Source organism: Macrotis lagotis, chromosome 8 (assembly GCF_037893015.1).
Source record: "Macrotis lagotis isolate mMagLag1 chromosome 8, bilby.v1.9.chrom.fasta, whole genome shotgun sequence".
Lineage (NCBI taxonomy): Eukaryota > Metazoa > Chordata > Mammalia > Peramelemorphia > Peramelidae > Macrotis > Macrotis lagotis.
In genome coordinates this window covers 2,847,734-2,870,247 of record NC_133665.1, presented here as the reverse complement: position 1 = coordinate 2,870,247, position 22,514 = coordinate 2,847,734, and the positions used below count along the sequence as shown (strand labels likewise).

Below are 22,514 nucleotides of genomic sequence, written 5' to 3'. Positions count from 1 at the left end.
TTTGGATTCTGGGTACCATTTGTGTGACTCAATTCAGCCTATATAGCACTTGAGCATGATCCCAGTTTGTAGCTCATCATAAGTTTCTCTAGGTAAGGAAGTTCAAGACCACTATACTTTTAACTAGTGGAGCCACATCTATGCTGGTAGAGGCACCTCTGAGGCTGTTGGTTATTCCTGGAACATTAGACAGGAACTCTATGTGCTTCCTGGAAAAGTTGTGCTGTCCTATCAAGTTGATAGACCTGAGTCTAGTTTTATTTAGAGAATGCTGGATGGGGTTGCCCAGGTATTATTCTAGCTTTGAGAGCCTGGCAGCCAGGCTGTCTCATTCTAGACAATCTGCTTTGAATTATTTTTCATGTCTTGGCTATCTGATTAACAAAATAAACCTGAACTTTGAAGAGATAGTTATCAAACCTTATAATTCCAGAGCTGTTTGGGTCATGTTTCCTGGCTTAATAGGAGGCTCACACTAGGTATGTGGTAGTACTTGGGGAGGGGAAAAAATTAGTTTTTCTTGGCCTAGAATCCCCTCCTTGTAAAGTAACTGAATTTACCCAGACAACCACCCACATGGTTGAGGCTCAGATGTCTTAAAGAGAATTTCAGAAATTAGATTCCCACATTTTTTTTTCACTATCTCCTTCCTTGGAAACATGGACTTAAATCATCCTGAGTGGGGAGGGGAGGAATAGTTTCTCTCCATTCACTGTACCTTTTATCTACCATTATGAGTCTTAATTTCCTTGAGATGAAAATTGAAGGAAGTCAGGAGGTAGAAATAAGGAGAGAGAGTTCCAGGTATGGAGAACAATCACCAAAGAAGCCAGTGTCACTGAATGGCAGAATACTGGGGAGGGGTAAGAAGGATATAAGGTATGAGACATTTGGAAAGATAATAAAGGGTAAGGTTGTGAGGGCTTTCAAAACCCGTAAGATCATATTTGATCCTAGAAGTATCAGCAGGGAGCCACTGGAACTTATTAAATGGGGTAGTGACAAGGTCAAACTTGTACTTTAGGAAGATCAGTTTGACAGCTGAGTGAAGGATGGGCTAGTATGGGGAGTGGCAGAGAGACTGACCTGCAGGCAACTGAAATAGTTCCAAATGTTAGTTGATAAGGACCTACATCAGATACAGTATCAGAGGAGAGAAAGGAGTAAGTAATATTTTGCATACAAGTAATATTTTGAAAATAGAAATGATAGGGTTTGAAAATAGATCAGATATGGGGGTGAGATTGAGTAAAGAGTTATATACTAGTCAATAACAGGAAAGATAGGAAGAGGAGAGGGTTATATGTGTAGGGGTAAGAAATTTAACATATTTAAGGGACATCCAATTGAGATGTCCAATAGATAGCTAGAGATGCAAGGCTCTATTGTATGACTTTTGGTAAATCACTCTCTCAGTCTATTTCCTCATTTGTGCAAAGAGGAGGTTGGAATAGATGACTTCTAAGGGGTACAAGAATGGAAGTCAGGAGAGAGGTTAGGATTAGATGTGTAAATTTGGGAATCTTCTTTATGGAGCTGACAACTGAATCCACAGAACTGAAATCACTGAGTGGAAAAGTATAAAGGAAGGAGAAAAAAGATGACTCAGAATAGTCTTGTAGGAATCCATGGTTGGTGGGCATGACCTGAATGAAGATCCAGAAAAGGAGATATAGAAAGAAGGGCCAGACATATAGTAGAACCAAGGGAAAACAATGTCACAAAAATATTTAGCGGATTATCGGTGAGAAAGGATCAAAAGTGTCAAAAGTGGGGCAGCTAGGTGGCGTAGTGGATAGAGCACCAGCCCTGGAGTCAGGAGGAGCTGAGTTCAAATGCGACCTCAGACACTTAATAATAACCTAGCTGTGTGACCTTGGGCAAATCACTTAACCCCATTGCCTTGCAAAAATAATAAAAAAAAGTGTCAAAGGTAACAGAGAGAGGGTCAAGGATGCATGGGGGTTCTTCCTTTGCCTCTGTCCACTTAATACCCCCAGAGATTTTAAAATTATTACATGATAATTCCTAAATCTACATCTTCATATCTAATTCTGCATTCATTGTCCCACAATAGAAAACTAGGTCAAATAGCCTCAAATTGTTCACCATCTTGTCTACAAAGTGTAGACATGTCAACAGGTATAGACATCCCCTGTGATCCAGTGGAGAGATCACTGGATATAGAGTCCAATGACTTGGGTTTAAATTTCAGCTCTGGTATTTATATCCAGTGAGGTCTTCATTGGAAAAAAAAATCACTTAGTCTTTTTCCCTTCCCTAGCTGTAAATTAAAGGAGAAAATAGGACTAATTGGACTCTCAGGTTCCTTTCAGCTTTAAATCTATGATTTTAGAGATTTTATTAAATTCCTTAATGATATATTCAAACACACAATGTTATACTTTTCTGAGCTATTGATCCGGCAACACCATATTTCCAGTCCTCTTCTCTATGTAAACTGCACATATGCTCCAGCCAAGATATATTATTTGCCATTCAAAGAGATCCATCCCCATAGTGTTGGCCACTGAGGGATTTTTTTTTTTGGTAGGGAGTCAGAGCACCTCATGAAGACTAAAGTATGAAAGTTTATGAAAAACAGAATAGCATAACCACCTCACACCTCTCAGATTGGCCAGTATGACCAGGAAGGATAATGATCATTGTTGGAAGGGATGTGGGAAATCTGGGACACTATTACACTGTTGGTGGAGCTGTGAACTCATCCAACCCTTCTGGAGAGCTATTTGGAACTATGCCCAAAGGGCAACAAAAATGTGCATACCCTTTGACCCAGCAATACCACTACTGGGTCTATACCCTGAAGAGATGAGGAAAAAGGGTAAAAACATTACTTGTACAAAAATATTTATAGCAGCCCTGTTTGTGGTGGCAAAGAATTGGAAATCCAGTAAATGTCCTTCAATTGGGGAATGGTTTAGCAAACTGGTATATGTATGTCATGGAATACTATTGTTCTATTAGAAATCAGGAGGGACGGGATTTCAGGGAAACCTGGAGGGATTTGCATGAACTGATGCTGAGTGAGATGAGCAGAACCAGAAAAACACTGTACACCCTAACAGCAACATGGGAGTGATGTTCAACCTTGAAGGACTTGCTCATTCCATCAGTGCAACAATTGGGAACAATTTTTGGCTGTCTGCAAAGGAGAGTACCATCTGTATCCAGATAAGGAGCTGTGGAGTTTGAACAAAGTACAAGGACTATTCCCTTTAATTAGGAAAAAAAAACTCCAGATATCTTATGGTTTGATCTGGTTACCTCTGAGAATTCTGTTCTCTTTAAGGATATGATTTCTCTCTCATCACACCCAATTTGGATTGAGGTACAACATGGAAACAAAGTAAAGACTGATGGGGTGCTATCTGTGGGGTGGGAGTGGGGGGAGGGAAGCAAGATTGGGGGAAAACTGTAAAACTCAAATAATATCTTTAATAAACATTCTATTGCTTAAAAAAAACAGAATAGCATAGTACAGAAGAGTGTTGGACTTGAATTCAGGAGAGACCTGGGTTCAAATCCCAATCCTAATATTTTTTGACTTATTGACTGGGTAAATCTCTGAATTTCTCAGGACCTAAGTTTCCTCATCTTAAAAATGGAAACAATATCACCAGTAGCATACACCTCCTGAAGCTATTGTAAGAATCAAACGAGTCACTGTAGGTAAAACATACTGCAGGCTTTAAACTGACTATAAAAGGCAGTGATAATGATCATTAGCCTCACTGGAGAGAAAACACACACTGATGAAATAAAAACTCATCTGAAGAACTTAAGTATTTTAGAAGGTTGATCTAAGTTCACTCTTAAACCTCTAAGAGTTTATATTACATGAGGAGTACATGATCTAGTTTTTTTTGGGGGGGGGGGTTGCAAGGCAATGGGGTTAAGTGACTTGCCTAAAGTCATAGAACTAGATAAATATTGTCTGAGACAGGATTTGAACTCAGCACCTCCTGACTCCAGGGCCAGTGCTCTATCCACTACACTACCTAGCTGTCCTCATGACCTAGTTTTTAAAAAATATTCTGATAACCACATTCCAATATAATTGATTTTCTTTGTAATCATACACATTTTATCTTGTGTATTCAAAAATATTCTATGAGGATCCATAGACTGCTGGTTGTGGTTGCCCGTCATCCTCCAAGAGGACCAAAATGACACACTGTGTTAGGGTCAAAGTACAATGTGTCTGACTGTGACTGAATAGACCAATATGAGCTTAGAAGGCTTTAAAAGCACAGATTGACCAAAAGGGAATCTGTGATGCAGAAAAGTTAAAGAACCCTGATCTAGGCAGATAAGCACAGGGCTATCCCAGAAAATGAATATTGTATTCCACTGGTTATTATCTCCAAAGGAGACCTCTCATACTTCCTGATAGCATTCTTATCAGGTAAATTACATCTCTCATCCTGTATTCTTATTCCCTTTTCCTGAGCATCCTATTCTCAGGAATTAAGGAGTACAACCTTCCATCTCTGTGAACCACCAATGAAAGACCCAGAGTTCTTATCTTGAGACCATTTTCCTAAACTAGGGTCTCTTAATCTTTTTGGTGACATAGATCCCTTTGGAAGTTTGGTGAAGGTTATGAATCCCTTCTCATAATATTTGTTGCCTACATTCATAATGGAAGAGAATGACAAATTTCAAGTTAGAAGCTAAAGATATAACTTTCCCCCCCTATTAAGTTCACAGATCTATGGATCCTCAGTTGAGAAACACTCTTTAAACGAATTGACCACCTATGCTTTGTAATTCTTATTATTCTAGGACATTCCTTAGAGCACTTAACTGTCATCACTTACCAGATGCATTCCTATTGAAGTGGCCATGGCTGTCTCTATCTCCATTCCTATGTCTTCAATAAAGGGATGTTCATCTTGCCTGTGGATAAGGACCTTAGCCCCAGTTGATGATACTAAGAAAGGATTATATTCTTCTTCATCTATGTAAAGGATGAGCTGCAGTCCTGGAGAGAAGAAGAAGGCATCTTCAGAGACCTGAGATTTCAAAGAAACTCTCCATGAGAAATGCATGGAGTGAAGGGGAACCTGTCAGGAGAATTCTCATAAAAAGAAACCAACTATCAATGTGGGAATTTATTTTGTTGATTATGCAATTTTGTTATAAGGCTTTTTTTTTAAACTGGTGTGTTATGAAAGCTAGAGTTTCCTTTTCACAATGAGGAGAGAATAAAAAGAAATCCCTAAGGAATCAAGACAAGCAGGACAGCTTTGAAAGTTACATGTTAAATTTATATTATATTTTTAAGAAACAGGAGGATGCAGTTTCATGTAAAACTAAGCTCATCCTGATCTAAAATGAATATGAAAAATGCTCATTTACTTGTATTTATTAATAAGAAGATAAAAAGATAAGTAAAATAGAAGATAAAAGTAAATGTGGAAAAGGGGGCCTATTTCAGGACTCTCAGAAACTCAGGTAAAGGGGCAGCCAGGTGAAACAATGGATGGAGTGCTAGCCCTGAAGTCAGAAAGATCTGAGTTTAAATGTGGCTTTAGACACTCACTAGCTGTGTGAGCCTGGATAAATCCCTGGTTGCCTCTAAAACCAAACCAAAGCAAACCAAATCTTCAGGTGAAAAATAAGAGGGGGGAGGGGAGTCAATAAGGGCTACACATTCTGAGACCATCAGTGTCCTAGGCTCTCCCACCTGGGAATTATGGTAGGAAGCCAGTAGACTTAGGGTGTCAAGGGCAGGAGTAAGAGGCTTAGGGTATCAGTGACAGTTTGTGTTGGTGACATTTATGTCCTTGTCAACTTTACTCGGCTATTGCAATCGCCTCCAAATTTGTCTCCTTCAAACCTGCTTCTCCCTTCTCTAAACCCTTCTCTGGAGAGGTGACAACTGATGGGTGGTTCAGTGAAAAAAATGCAGAATTTATAGTGAGAGGATTTAAGTTCAAATTCTGCCTTTGGTACCTCCTACTTTTGTCATCTTAGGCAAATTAATGAGCCTCTTCGAGGTTTCCTTATCTGGAGGTAGTAGCTTATAAGGTCTTCCTTCTGGCTTTAAATCTGTGATCCTTGTCTGTCCAGGTCATTCCTTTGCTTAAAAATCTTCAATGACTTCTTATGGCCTTTAGGGTAAAATATAAACCCTTTGCTAGAACCTTGAACATCAGATCCATACATTGTACATGGTAACAGCTGAAACCAAAATCAAATGTAAAAGATTTAGCTTCTCTAATCAACATAACAATCCAAGACAGTCCCAAAGGACTCAGGAGAAAAAAAAATGCTACCTACATCCAGAGAGAGAAATGAGGAGTGCAGATTGAAGCATACTTTTTTCACTTTTTTTGGCAACATATTTGCATGATTTTCCATGTATAATTGATATCATATTGCTTGTCTTCTCAATGGATGGGGGAGGGGCACTGAAGAGAGGGAGAATTGGGAACTCAAAATTTTTAAAAATGAATGTTAAAAAAGTATAATTACTAAAAAAAGAAAGAAAATCAGATCTAACCTATCTTTCCAGGCTAAGTTACACACTACTTCTTTCTCTCCTCCTACCTTCAACACTCTGTTCCAAACTGAGTTTTCCCTTCTACATCATAGGAATTAGGGGTACAGTGACCCTAATGATCTGGAAAATCTAAGTAAACTTTTTTTGTACTCCTGTTGTACCAGAGAGGAACTCTGAATTATTACAAAATTAAAAGATAAAATGTGTTGATATTATGAAATATTATACTATTTTGTATATTTCTGAGTTTTTAAATTTTTTTCTTAGCCATCTACAGCTTCAGCAAAACCCCCTCCAAAATTCCCAAATATATTTTATATATTATATATATTAAATATTATAATATTATAATATATCAAAACTGAGGTGGATAAAGTCTTGATGTGGAAGAGATATCTGAATTTGTTATTCTCTAATCATAACTCTGCATCTCTTATCTCTGTTTTTACACAGACTATGTACTCCCATGTCTGGGTTGTGCCCCCATTGAAGCCTCATCTCAAGTGACCCTTCCTTTCCTTCCCTTTCTGATGTTTTCATTTGTTAGTGTCCCTGCCGCTATTCCTTTGTCTATATTTTGAATTTGCTTATCTGTGTACACATTGTTTTTCTCTTTCCAGTAGAATGTAAGTTTCTTAAGGTCAGGAACTTTGTATCCCTATGTGCCTAGGCGCATAGTACAACTTCAATAAATGCTCATTGGTTAAAAGCTTACAGCCCTTCCTCTCAATAAAGGAAGGCATTTGATTGACCATTTTGACTGGCCCAGTTTTGCCCAGTACTGAGCCTCTTCATTTACCAGTGGAGACTGCTAAACACTGGTAAATCTTGCTTCATGCATACTTATCACAGGTTTATATTTGTGTCTTTGATAAAATGTGGCACTTTTCCAGTTTCCATATCTGATGTTTTATTTTGAACAGGTGTTGGCAGTCACAGAAACTAGTCACAGACCTATTGGTTGTGTTGGTCCTACAAGGGCAATCTTCAGATAAACACTCTGTTTTAGCCTCTTTGTATCAATTGGTTGAGTTGCGGGCAATAATAGTGATAGGAGCAGAGAACACTATTACTTCTTAAATAGTTCGATAATCGTGTATCATACAGATCCTATGTGGGCAACAGACTGGTGGGAGGCATCATTGTGTAGTGGGTTTTGAAGTAGGAAGACCTGTTTTTGAATTCCACCTCTGAGATTTAAGTAGCTGTGTGACCCTGGTGAATTGCTTAACCTCTCTTAAAAAATTATCTCACAGGGTTGCTGTGAGGATTAAATATTATAATTAATGTAAATTACTAAAAATACTTTATCAGTCTTCCTTCTGTAAGAAAGGATTGCATCTCACAGAATCATAGATATCATTGAATCCATTTCCTTCATTTTACAGATGAGGAAACTGAGGTACAAAAAAGTTTTGAGACATGGCCATATGGACAGTTATTAATTATTCAGGATGGAATTTGAATCCAGTTCTTCCTGATCCCAAGGTCAGCATCCCATCCACTAAACCATGCCTCCTAAACATCACTGAGCCTCAGTTTCCTCATCAGTACAGTGAGACTGACAAACATACTTACACAACAGTGAGATGTATGTAAGGTGCTTTGCAAGCTTTACAATGCTGTATAACTGTGAGCATGTATTTGAAATGCTCTTTGAAAATTCCCAGGATTATAGATTTGGAGATGAGAGAGAGGGACTTTAGCAGTTATAAAGTACAAACTTATTCATTTTCTGAGACCCAGAGAGGTTGAGTGCCATGAACTCTCCTTGTCCCCATGCCTGGAATGCTCTCCTTCCTCATCTCTGCTTTCTGGCCTCTCTGGTTTCCTTCAAGTCCCAGCTAAAATCCTATCTTCTGGGACGGCTAGGTGGTGTAGTGGATAGGCTAGGTGGTGTAGTGGATAAAGCACCGGCCCTGGAGTCAGGAGTACCTGGGTTCAAATCCGATCTCAGACACTTCATAATTACCTAGCTGTGTGGCCTTGGGCAAGCCACTTAACCCTGTTTGCCTTGCAAAAAACAAAAACCTAAAAAAAAAAATAATAAAATCCTATCTTCTGCAGGAAGCCTTTCCCAAACTTCCCTTATTTCTAGTCCCTTCCCTCTTCTTATATTCCCTCCAATTTATCTTGTGTGTATATAGTTGTCTGCATGTTGTTTCTCCTTTGAGATTGTGAATTCTTTGAGAACCAGAATTGTCTTTTCTTGTATTTTCGTGCTTAACACAGTGTGAACAGTAAGTTTTAATAAATGTTTGTTGACTTATTTTTCTCATAGATGGGTCAGTCTTAAAGCCTCATCTAGTTCTATGCAGATAGCTAGGTGTCACAGTTGTTGGGGTGCTGGGCCTAGGGCCAAAAGTCCTTAATTCAAACTCAGTCTCTGATACTATGTGACCCTGAGTAAGTCATTTAACCTCTGTTTACCTCAGTTCTTAAGATGGGGATAATAACAACACCCACCTCAAATAGTTGTGAGGATCAGATGAGATAATATTTATAAAGTAGTTAGCACAGTTGTCAAATAGTGCTCATTCCCTTCCTTCCTCTTCCTTCCTTTCAGAAGAGGAAACTTAAGATCCAAGGAAGGGAACTGACTTCCCTAAAGTCATACACAAAGTTAAATGTTAGAGTTTGTATTATGTCCTGTGCCTCCCAATTCAGGGCTCTGTCTATTATACTTCCAATAAAGGTCAGGGGAACCCAAAACTTGGGTTCACAGGAATTACAATATCTCATGGAAGTAGCAGCTGGTTTGGGCCTATCTCAAAAGGAATCTAGGTGGATAATGCATTATAGTATTGCAAGATCTCAGGTGTGGAAGGGAGCAGACAACTAGTCCAACCTGAATCTGATACAGAGTTTATCTCCCAAATTCAGACTTTGTTCAAAACTCTCCAGTGAGAAAGACTTTACTACCAACCAAAGAGGCATCCATTCCACTTTGGGATCACCTGTCTGAGGCAGCCCTGCTTGGTCAAGACCATGCTGGATCTGGAAGTTAGGAAGACCCTGGTTCAGATTCTGCTTCTAATAACTGTCAGCTCTGTGCCTCTAGGGAAATCAATCATTTTGAACCTCAGCCTTCTCATTTGTAAAATGGGGTTAAAAAATAATAGCAACTACTTCACAGGGTTTCTGTGAGATCCAAATAAGAGAATATATGCAAAGTTTATGTCAGGTCTTTAAGATGTTTTTCTCCCTTATTTCAAATCTAAATCTATCTCGCTCTTTGTGATTTCAAATGGCTTCTAGTTCTTCCTAGGGCATCAGACAGCAAAGTGGGGGAAGGAGTGGTACCAACTGAGAACCTTCTGGGAAAGAAGCAATGACATCCCAGGTCTTTGGCTGAAGGGAAGAAAAATAGACATTTCTTTAAGGATCTTCACATCCTAGTATTACCATGTCATTCCTGAGAGACCACAACTCCTACTTCCTTACCATATTCACTGCCTCCCATGGAAGTACTGAGGATAGTTTCATTTTTGGTGACAGCATTGAAGGTGTAGCAGTTTCCGTACATTGGATGGTGGAAACGAGTGAAATTCCTATAGAGATAAAACTCAGTTAGACAGTTCCAGATCTTGGATTCTTCACTAAGTTCTTCCTATCTCTTAAACCAAATGGAATTTAGGGGAGTCCTGATGTGTTAGGGGCCTTAACATAACATTTCCTCTCTCTACCTATCCTTCTTTGGGAATTTTTAAATTAAACTGAATAATTTAATTTAATTAAATAGTTTTATTTCCTCTCCTGCCTCCTCCATCAGCATTACCTGCCTAAGTCTCTGTGCCTTTTAATGAATACTATTGTTATCAATCTTGTTCTCATTTTGTTTCATGGAATTCAGATAAAAACAGTACTGGGACAAATCATGATCTGATAAGATCATGATAAGATTATTCTCAAATATTTTGGTTGCCATAACCCCTTTATGCTCTTAAAAATATTGAGGACCTACTCCAAAGAGTTTTTGTTAACTTGAGTTATATCTATTGATATTTAGCATATTAGAAATGAAAACATCAGCATAATTATGCAAGTATTTTGACCTCATGGACCTGCTGAAAAAGTCTTAGGAAGGGGGTCTCTGAACCACACCTTGAGAACCACTGGTATAGGTGGGTAAAATAATTGCTTTTTAAAATAATTGAATAAACGTAGTGGGATATAATCTGTAGGTCTACTAAAAGCTATCTTTGGGATTATTATTTATCTATCTATTTATTTAAGGCAATGGGTTAAGTGATTTGCCCAAGGTCACACAGCTAGGCAATTATTAAATGTCTGATGTCGGATTTGAATTCTGATCCTCCTGACTCCAGGATTGGTGCTTTATCCACTGTACCACCTAGCTGCCTTGGGATAAATATTTATTATTATTGTGAGAGGGTCACCATGGTATAATGGGTAGAAAGCTTGCCATTAAGTCAGTTAAGACTGTATTCAGTTTTTATCACATTAGTGCTTCTAATATATTCTGGCTGTGGGACTCTGAGAAATCACTTAATTGTTCAGCACTCTGGGTAATCCCCTAAAATTACTGCTGATCAGCATTGGTGGAGGGAGTTTCCTCTTTGGGAATTTCTTATTCAAATTACATCATAGGTTAGATTTAAAAAATCATTATTGTTAATTGGAATAGAGACTGGATCTATTATTTAGTTGATATAAGGAACCACCTGGGTGAAGAAATTCCATTTACCAATGCAGGTTGGCATCTTCTCTGCAACTATTATTATTATTATTGTTTTTATTATTATTATTATCATTAGGACTACTTATAGTAATAGTAGTATTATTACTTAGAAATCAAGGATCAGCTTTGGCTTCTCTCCATTCACTTTCTCTGCAACCCATGTGTCAACTGGACAATAAAGGGAGGTAACAGGATTCCAAAATGGAGAGTCAGGGTTGGGACACATACGGTTGGGACACAATTACAGTGCATACAACCTACAACTCAGATATGTGTGAAGGGCAGCACATCCCTCTGTGGCAAGAGGATGTTCAAGATTGAAAGTGGGGTTAGGGTAGTGGTATTTTCTTTGCTGACCTGGCATCACAAGAAACCCCATCAAAGAAGCAGGTCATTAGCAATTCCTCTGCAGAGTAGCTCATGTTTATTTTCTTCTCCAGAGGCACTTGTGCCATGATATTCATGTAGTGCAGCTTGTACCATTCCCGAATGGCGTTGACCCCAGAGTTGAAGGTATAGGTTGCACATTCGGTGCCATTATTTTCACACTGTGAATGAGATGAGATGATATTTGTCAGCCCCTTCTGGCAATGGGCAGTGGGTAGGGGGGATACTGCCCTAGGCCAAGGAATTTTATCTTATTTTTCTCCAACTATCTTAGCTAGAATCAGGTGTCATGATGTCAATAGCCTGGAGTTTTGGAGTTACATGATGGGTGATAAGGGGTTGACTTTGTGCTAAGGAACTGTCATTTTAGACCTGGGAGACAGGTGGACATTATGGATAAGATCTTTTCTTTCTTTCTTTCTTTTCTTTTCTTTTTCTTTTCTTTCTTTCTTTTTTTTTTTTTGCAAAGGACTTGTACAAGGATGCTGCAGTCTTTCTAATGTTGAAAATTCTAAGAATAGACACAGGCAGGCAGAATAAGCCGGGATTCCAAAAGTCAAGCATTGTATGGTAGAAAAAACATACTTCCCCTTCAATTGCATGGATTTAAATATAGGTCACATTTTCCTCCAAAATCTGACTTGTATAAAACTTGAGTTTTATACCTAAAATGAATGTTATTTTTCAGTATATACATCTATGCCTACATATATGGATCTGTATCTGGACCTGTATCTATATTTAGATGTATTGATTAATCAACAAGCATTTATTAAGGATTTATTATGTGCCTGACATTCATTATGTGCCAGACATGCTAGGCATTTAGTATATAAATAGAGAATAAATTAATCCCTTCTCTTAGAGAGCTTATATACTATTGGGGGAGAGAAATACATATAACAATGTTTACAGACTAAATACAAAAAAAAATAAAGTAGTTAAAGGCAGAAAGATACTAACAGGTGAGAAATCAGGAAAGATTTCATGTAGAAGGAGGTATTTTGAGCTGTGGCTTTAAAGAAACTATATATTCTAGGGGGCAAAGGTGAGGAGAGAGTGCATATATGTGTACATTTCTGTCTCCTAGCCATCTCTTTCTATTCCAGGCTCAGTTTCCATACTCTTTCTTTCATAACTACTATCCTTATCCCAGTTGTTAACAATTCTCCCTTGATCCTCCAATGCAATAACTTATTCTGTAGATTTATATATTTATTTAATTATGTACATGTTGTTTTCTTCTCATGAAATGTAAGCCTCTTGAGGTCAGGAGGCTTTTTTTTTGTCTTTGTATACCAGCAAATAGCCCCATACTTGGAAGATTGTAGAAATTTACAAAATGCTGGTAGAATTGAATTGAATGTTGTTTCTTTCAAAGAAATCTGTTCTTAGGGTTGCAGTCTATTTATGTTTAATTCTGACCTTCCTTTGGACTGACATGGTAGAAGCACATGCAAATATACACACACATTCACACACATAGGGAACATCAACAGAATGGCCCTTACCATCTGGAAACCCACAGTTTTCTTGGTCTCCTGCATATGCATAACATCAGAGGCTTTGTGGACAATTGTACCACTGACTTTCCGTTTTCTTCCTGTCAGGAGATCAGTAGCTTCATTGGTCATATCTGAGTCAAAGACTATGAGAGGCAGTTTGTTCAATATTTTTGATTGGCTAAATCCCTCAGTCCATTGTGGAGGATTAGCCTCACGCCGCTTCCGGGATTGGATGTTGGGAAGTCCATATAAATTTTTCAAGGCATTTTTGGTCTCTTGGTCCAGGCCAGACAGAAGTTCTTTCACAGCACTGTACCTGTTATGAGGTAATCATGAGTAAAGAAATGCAAAGAAATAACAGAGCTCCTCTCTATGACACCAAACCTAGGGAAAGCATAATGTACTTTTCTCATGCTGACATGAAAAATAGTACCAAACTCTGCCTAGCACCTGAATTCATGATAACCTCCCAAGAATCTTCCTGCTAGGACAAATACAGGTAATAAATTTTCGAAGATTATTTATATTGCAGACAACTGAAGGTAGGGATTGGGGGAGAGAGGACAGAATCACAAAATTTCAGAGATTAGAGAAGACTTATTCACACCCCATACCTGAGCATGAATTCCTCCTCAGATATCCAACAAGTGTTCATCTAGCCTCTTTGTACCATACATCTTTGCTTCTAGTTCTGTCCTCTGATGTTGGGCAGAACAAGTTCAATGACTCTTTCATAAGGCAAACTTTACAATACTTGAAGATAGCAGTCATGTGAGCAATGGTTCTGGAGACACTGAAAGTGAGTTTGGATTCCTCTTTTAAGTAAACTCCTTGGGTCTTTGTTACATTATCTACAAAATGAGGGGGTTAAACTTGATGTTCTTTGAAGTACCTTTCGGCTTTAGATCTAGGGTTCTTTGACCTTCTCAAGACTTCTCTTCTCTAGGCTACCCATCTTCAGTTCCTTTAACTGAATCTCATATAGCATGTTCATGAAGTCTTTATAGCATGTGAAAAACTCTTACATTGTATAATCCCTTTCTCACTTGTCTCCTTTCCAGATATTAATGATTCAGTTTGATATGACAACTATAAAATGATAGTAAACTCCTATTTATCATAAACAGAGTACTGGCATGGAAGGGGACACAAGTGCTTTCTTAGATTATTTGTGCTAATGACTCATCCGTGTTGTGTGGTTTAAGTAAAAGTTGGCTACATATATCTTATATTTCTAATTTCTTATGTAATTACAAAGCATTTTATATCAATTTCTTCATGGAATCCACCCTGCAGCCTTGTGAGGTAGCCAGGGCAAAGTAGGAAAGTCAAAATCAGAGAGTTTAAATGGTCTTCTAAGTCCAGTGTTCTTTCCACTATACCCCACACTATCTGTGGACCATGTACTGCTTTGGAATTTGCCTTTCTTGGTACCTTAGACTAAGTAGAGACAGGAGATCTGAAACTGGCTCTGATATTGACTTACTGCACGACCTTAGATGCCACTTTTTGAAGGTTTCTGCCCCTACCTTCTCCCACTGTATATTGACGAGATTCAAGATACTTCCTATCTGCCTCATGAGGCAGTTTTAAAGACTCAACAGCAGACTTGTTTTCCATGGGCTACTCTGTCTTATTTCAAGGGAACCAAATTGGGGGTTAGGTCCAACCAGGTTTGATATCTGGAGGTGCACTTATTGCTGGAAGTTATTTGGCCAATTTTTTTCAAGGTTGCATTTCCTTCTCTAAGTCAATGCCAGGTTCATGACCTTAGTTCAGAGAAGTATAGACCTGGATGTATGAGAAATGGTAGCTTGAATTAAATGAGCTGTAGCTTAAAGTGGCTCTGGCTTACTCTGAGTGGGATGCCAATGTCTTAAATAAAACTCTTCTGCTAATAATGTATTATTGTGTATTCTACCTACCTATGTTTTTCTTTTATCCTGTATTGGACAGTAAGCTCCTTGAGGGCAGAAACTTGTACTTATATCTGGCAACAGATGGTATGAATATTATCTTTTTTTTCTAGTTGTAGTTCATAAGTTCATGGATCTATAATAGGGGCAGGGAATATTATAGGGTTCACAAAAATCATTTGGTTTGGTGCTGCTATAGAAACTGCAGGCAGGACTTGAAATTAAATAAATCTAGGAGTTTTTAGAGGTGAATTAATTAAATGCTTGACCAAATATAGCAGGCTAATTTATAAAGTGATATTGTTATATGGCCTTCAAATGATGTTAAAAAAATCCATTTGGCCCTTGGCAGGAAAAAAGGTTCCTAACCCCTGGTCTAGAATTATAATCATCCTTAAAAGACATGACCCAGTCTCTTGATTTTACAGATGAGGAAACAGGCCCAGAGAAGTGAAGTTCTTTTTTTATATATGAGTTTCTTGAATCCTTAATTACCCTATCAGCTCCTAAATGACAATACTTGCCTTATAACCTATTGAGCCTATTTGGCACTTAATAAATATTTATGAATTCTAAGATCAAGCTACTGGACATTTCTTTTTTTTTCCTTGATATTTCTATATTGGACCATTCGCTCCGATTATATGGTATTTCTGTAATCATCTCTAATTTGGGAAAGCAGTCATAGGCAGTAAGAACCCTATCTTACTGGCCACTATAGGTCCTCCTTACGAGAAAGAGTGATACTAGAAAACAACAAATACAGGGCAATTAGGTGATGTAGTAGATAAAGCACTAGCCCTGGCGTCAGAAAGACCTTAGTTCAAATCTAACCTCAAACACTTAGTAGCTGTGTGACCATGGGCAAGTCATTTAGCCCTGACTACTTGGGGGATAGGAAGGAAAACAAGAAACAGTATTTCTTTAACGTTTTTAAAAAAGGAAAAAAAATAGTGTTTCTTTAACATTTTTTTGTGTTATGGTAAAGTTGATAGCCCTGCTTCTTGGAACAGTGTTTTCTGCTTTCATTTATAATTGAAGGAAATGGTATATTTCAGATAGAGGCTGATAAAAAAGAAAGATGTAATTTTGTCTCCCATCCAAGTCCAGAGACTTACTAAAATTTATCTATCCCCACAGAGTCTGTGGACTCATTTCATTTTCCATGCTTTGATTAAGAATTTTTTAAAAAACATGCTGATTTTACATTATACACCCCCCTCCATACTTTATATGGAGTTATATGGAGTTTATATATATATATATATATATATATATATATATATATATACTTTATATATAAATTATTTTGATATAATATGTGGCATATAAAACAACATTCATTTACATGTTCTCCTCCTTACCCCAAAGAAAAAGATGAAGAAACTTTACTCTATGAACCCATATAAACTATTTTATCAGTGTTACCATAGTAGATTCTATTGTAAGAGGATCCCAAGTTCTTGAGTACCATTTGTCACTTCAAAGATCCCTTCCCTGCTTCTCATCCTAGTTTCTTACTTGTAAGGATTGATGTTGCAGATTGTGACTGCTGGGAAATTGAGCTTCTCAAAATGGACCTTGATGGATACAGAGACAGTATAGAAAGAGAGGACAAGCAGGGCACATTGCCACAAAATGAGCCCCACAGCCGAGAGGGTAAAGATGATCCAAATGAGCCTGCGCAGACGGCCCCGGGACACCACAATCCTTCGGCAGCCATGGGTGTTGGTGTTCAAGCAGTACCACTGCATCAGCTCCTTGATTGAGGGAGCCTGAGGACCCGTCATGGTCAAGTTCTTTTTAATTTTGGCTTTGATCTTCTCCCCAGGAGCCATGGTGAAGGTCAGACCTGGAAAGGGGAGCAGAAAAAAAAGTGGTATGGTCAGTGAAAGAAGCACTAGCTGCAAAATCCTCACCTTTCCGCAATTGTTTCATGTCTCTCTTGTCCATTCCTAGGAGGAGCCTCATTCCGGGGCTAATGCCAGTCAGACCTGAGGGAACTCTTGTTCTCTTTATCTACTGGATACTTGCACTTATAGTTTGGCGGCTTCTCCAGGATATTTGTTTTTGACTGTGGTCTCTGCCAGAGTCTTGTTCTCCTTTTACAGTTACCGATCTAACTCAGGAGAGTTCCTAGAGGCTTAACTAACGAATCACTGAAAAAGACTTGGAAAAGAAAATCCACTTTGGAGTTTTCTGGTAGGGACAATATAGAAAAACGCATTCTTTACAGTTATTCCTTGTAAATCTGATTGATATAGCCACGAATCTGTAAATTAATTTCTATAGTGTTGTCACTTAAAAAATTTATATTGGAGAGAACAATGAAATCTCTCTTATTTCTATTGCTTTGTGGTTGCAGTTTTATTAATCCTATACATGGAGGTAGGCTAATTTCCAATATGCTATGCATTATTATAGTTATTTTGAGTAGAGTTTCCTTTGCTGTCTCTTCTTGCTAGTTTTGTTAACAATATTAAAGAATGGTGAATTTTTATAGGTTTATTTTATGTTCATATATTAAAATTTTTGCTGAAGTTATTAAAACATGAATTCTCCAGAGACATGTCTTCCTAACTATATATTTTACTAGACCCATTCACTTTTGTGGAATACTTTATTGTAACAAAGATCCTTCCTATTTCTTTTTTAGGTTGTATTTTAGGTTGTTTTTTTTTTTGCAAGGCAAATGGGGTTAAGTGACTTGCCCAAGGCCACATGGCTAGGTAATTATTAAGTGTCTGAGACCAGATTTGAACCCAGGTACTCCTGACTCCAGGGCCAGTGCTTTATCCACTGCGCCACCTAGTCGCTCCTGATCTTTCCTATTTCATTTGAGTTTTTAAAGAAATTATTTTTTTAATTTATGGTCTAAAACATGCATTTCCATAAGAATACAATAAAAAGATGATTGCACATATCATTTGATTTTTACAACAAACTTGAAAGGTTGGGAATACGAATATCACTTCCATTTTAAAGGTGATCAAACTTAGGCAGAGATATCCCAAAATCAAATTCTTAATATGTCTGTTTCTTAATATGTCTCCCAAATGTCCTTTTTACCTACACCCATGATGTGGCCAGCCTAGTCTCAATCTCTCATTGCCTCTTTTTTTTTATAAGATCCAGATTCTTTTTTTAAAAATAATTTTCTTTATTTAAGGCAATGGGGTTTAAGTGACTTGCCCAAGGTCACACAGCTAGGCAATTATTAAGTGTCTAAGGCTGGATTTGAACTCAGGTCCTCCTGATTCTAGGGCCAGTGCTTTCTCATTGCCTCTTGCTTACACAATTGCTGCTGCTTCATCATTGATCTATTTGAATCCAGTTTCTCTTCTACCCTATCAATTTCTCTCTTCAGTTGTCAAAAATGATAGCAAGAATTTGACAAGATCATTTTCCTTCTAAAATACTTAAAGGACTCTCTTTTCCCCCAGGAATAAAATAGAAATTCTTTCATTTGGTACTGAAAGTCCTATACAATTTTCATTCTCCCTATCTTTCTAAATTGACTTCATATTACTGCTTCCTTTAAATGGAATTCATATCTTCCTTATGAATCTTTCCCTTTTCTAAAGTTCCCTGTTACTATCTAGGGTACCATCACCTCTCAGTCATCTAGGTTCCATTAGGAACTTCTAGAGCTTCTAATATCCCCATAGCCAATCTTTTGTCAAGTCTTATCAATTTTACCTTCAGAACATCTATATGCTCTCTTCTCTCATCTTACACTACCTTTGTCCAGGGCTATTTCAATGTAAGCAGGCTAAGTTTTCCTTCCTCAAGTCTCTCCTTATTCTAGTTCATCTTCCAGTCATCTGTTAAATTCATCTTAAGGGCAGTTCCTGTACTGGGAGGACCTGCATTCAAATTTGGCCTCAAACACTTACTAGTTGTGACTTACTAGTGACTCTGGGCAAGTCACTTAACACCAATTTTCATGAAAGAAAGGAAAAAAAAAACCTTGCTAAAGTACAGATCTGACCCCACTCTTAGTAAATTCTAATGGCTTCCCATTGCCTCCTGGTTCATATAAAGTTCTGTTTGGTGTTCCAAGTTCTTTATAACCTCAGCCCCTCAGACATTTCCAGTCTTCCTATACTTTATTCACTCCCTAGTATTCTGTGATCTAATAACACTGACCTCCTTGCTGTTCTTCACATAAGAATCCTGACACTTAAGCATTTTCACTGGTTTGCCTGATGCTTGGAAATCTCTCTCCTAATCTCCACCTCCTGGTTTCCTAGGCTTCCTTCAAATCCTAACAAAAATTTTCTCTTTCCTAGTTTCCCTCAATTTTAGTGCCATCCCTCTGTTGATTACCCCCAAGTTATCCTCTCTGTATCTTGTTTGTACATAGTTATTTGCCTGTTGTTTACCCTGTTAGATTTTGAGGTTTCTGAGGTCAGGGAACTTTCCTTTGCCTTTTTTTTTTGTGATCCCTGGGTTTGGCACATAATAGATGTTTAATAAAAGCTTGTTGATCAACAAATTGACTTACTTCCTATTCCTTCCCCTGCATCCCTCTCTTTGCTGGTATGCTTTTATCTCTTCATCTTTGTCTTACGGAATTCACAGATCCCTTAAAAACACTGTTCAGTTGCCTTTTATACAAGGTGCTCCTCAATGGATTTCTAACCCCACTCCCCTAACAGATTTATTGCTATTGACTGGATATAATTTCATATATATTTTGTATGGATTTTGCATATACTTATATATAAGCACCCTGAGGGCGAAGACAGGGCAAGCACTCTAGTCTTTGTCCTCAGATTATGTCAAGCATACAATAATCAATTAACAAAACTAAGATATGAACCCATATCATTGGACTCTGAGTAACTGCTCCAAGCTGCTCATTTCCCACCTCCTAACTTTAGCACAGAAGCTCTAACAAGGGGCAGTAGGAGGAAGTGAAAGGGAAAGGTCTGGATGATACTTAGTTGAATAGTCAACCCTTGGATATGTGCATAGATATGGACTACAAAATGGGTTAATCACGTGGTTGTGGAAAAAGAATTTGAATTAAAGTCAAAAGAGTTTGCTGCAAATGCCCTTTCTGACCTTAACTAGCTGTGTGATCTTAACTAGCTGAGTTACAACCTCTCTGGGTTTCAGTGCTCTCAACTGTAAAACAAAGGGGTTAGACTAGATGAGATATGAGAACAATTCTAGTTCTAAGTCTACAATCTTGTGATCTCAGTGAACCCTTCCATATAGCATGCAATGAATTTTAGTGCTGTGGGGAGGGAGAGGACAGGGACTTGGATATGGCAAAGACTGATGATACCCTGTCCCCTGGAGTGCTAGACCTATTGTCAGAAAGACATCTTGAGTTCAAATTTGACCTCAGATACTTTTTTAGCCTTGTGACCCTGGACAAATCATATAAACCTGTTTGCCAAAGTTCCTCAGCTGTAAAAATGAAATGGGGAAGGAAATGGTAAGTCACTCCAGCATCTTTTCCAAGAAAATTCCAAATGGGTTCAAGAAGAGTCAAGATATGCCTGAAAAAAAAAAGACTGAATAACTGCTCTTTGACCAGGAAGCTGTATTTCAGACTCTTTCTTTTCTCTTCTTTAGCATTTGCCCTATCTTAGACCTCTAATGGGAAACCACGGATTTGGAGTCTAAAGACTTGATATTGATCAGGGAAAGAGAAACAAATCATTTGGTGTTTGAAATCAGTGACATATTGGATACAGAATAGCACTATTTTACCCCATCCTATTCACACTCTGCCTCCTTACTCTAACCCTCTCATTCCCCAGTACAGAGGAGTTATTTCTATACTGCTAGTCTAAAAACTTTTTTTAAATTAATAAACCACATAGTGGAAGTTTACTAGGTATGAAAATTTTCAAATTGTGCATTGGGAAGGATGGCAAGGGATCCTAAAGTGATAATTAAGATGTAGATAGCAAACTAGGGTCTAGGTTGGATAAGAAAAGCTAGCAAAACTAGAATAGAAAAGACCATTGGCTATGGAGTCATCAAACAAGGGTTAGAATCCTGGGTTTATTACCTGTGTAATGTTAGCTAAATTGCTCTTTCTGGACCTCAGTTTCCTATTTTGTACAAGTGAGAAGACTGAACAAGTTATCCCTTGAGGTCCCTTCCAGCTCTATGTATGATGCTATGAGCTATTTAGAAATCAGTCTCATTCTCTATTGAAAGTTAATGACTGTAATAAGAGTAAGCCATAGTCATACTGCTGAGCACCATTAAAGCAACTCATGATATAGATTTATTTAATTTCATTTCCTGTAAATTCATTGTGCATAACTTCAGGGCAGTTCAAGTTTTAATCATCCATCTCTTCAGTTCTTATCCACTACTGTGGAGACCAATTTTAAACATTTCTTTTTTCTTCCATCCCCTATCTCATCACTTCCCATTTTTGAGAATATAATCCAACCTGCTACTTCAATAAGAATAGAGATCATCAGACAAGAAGAGTCCTCTCCATAACCTTCCTGAAAATTTCATCAGCATCTATTCTATTCTCTCTTCCCTTCTGATGACAGAAGAGGTATTTTTAAGTCCAAACTAAATCTTTCTACCTGGATCTTTGATTTTCTTCTCTCTCACCTTCACCAGGACCTTGCACCAATGGTCACCCACAATTTAAGAAAATTTTGAACCTGTTTCGATGGTCAGACTTAAAGCCTTAAATTTTTCCCCCTCCTTTTTTTTCCCAATGACTGAGCCAGTCTACAGAAAATAAGGATGAAATTAGCTAAGTCACTGAAACATCTGGTCCTTTTTTTTTTAAAAAAAAAAAGCAAAGAGCCAGAGCCGGCCTTAAAAGTCTTTTTTTTTTAAATCAGGATTTCTTGCTTGGGAAATCAGATCCCAGAGAGCACAGCGGCCCGGGGGGCCTCACAAAGCTGGAATGTAGCTATAAGACAGCTGAGCCCGAAGACTCTGGGTTCTTCCCTGCTTCAGGGCTGTTCAGTTCTTTTCTGACTCTGCCCACACTAAGTCAAAGCTAGGGGAATACTTTGCCAATAAAACCATCCCTGCTAGCGGGCTGGGGAGGCTTTGTCCAGATTTTAGGGTTGAACCCGGTTTTGCCCTTGCTCTAGACTAGAAAGATCTCTGTTTGGGAAAAGCAGATGGTTGGGGTGCAGGACGCTTAGTAGACCTGGCTGGGAGAGAGGCCAGCTTAATCTCCCAGTTGAGAAACCTGTGGAGCAGAGCAAGCTGTTGGACCAGCAGACCTACCGGCAGCCGGAGACGGACTAGGAGAGCCAAATATTCGATCCAGCTTCCCAGAAACCGGAGGCACAGGAACACTTCTGAGCACAGCTCTAGCGGCTGTTCCCTCGGGGACCTACCTCGGTGCTCTGCCGCAGTGAGGATGGGTCGGAGACAGCGGCAGAGATACCTGGCAATGGGAAGGCGCGTGCCTCCGAACTGGGCTGCTCTCCGAGAGGCACCTGAGCATCCCCAACCGCCTCGGC

At 38.4% G+C, this 22,514-nt stretch overlaps 1 protein-coding gene across 2 annotated transcripts in view; it reads right to left on the bottom strand.

Moving 5' to 3' along the window:
- SCNN1G (sodium channel epithelial 1 subunit gamma) overlaps window positions 1-22,514 on the bottom strand; it is a 30,200-nt gene extending 7,686 nt beyond the window's left edge. The window contains exons 1-6 of one of the 2 annotated variants that reach the window (XM_074196229.1): window positions 22,276-22,514; window positions 16,564-16,894; window positions 13,133-13,442; window positions 11,592-11,782; window positions 9,977-10,083; window positions 4,845-5,008 (exon numbers count right to left, since the gene is read on the bottom strand). In XM_074196229.1, the coding sequence (XP_074052330.1) occupies window positions 4,845-5,008; window positions 9,977-10,083; window positions 11,592-11,782; window positions 13,133-13,442; window positions 16,564-16,880 (1,089 nt within the window). In that variant the 5' untranslated portion in view covers window positions 16,881-16,894; window positions 22,276-22,514. The remainder of the gene's footprint in view (window positions 1-4,844; window positions 5,009-9,976; window positions 10,084-11,591; window positions 11,783-13,132; window positions 13,443-16,563; window positions 16,895-22,275) is intronic. The other variant, XM_074196230.1, reaches the window with a different exon arrangement.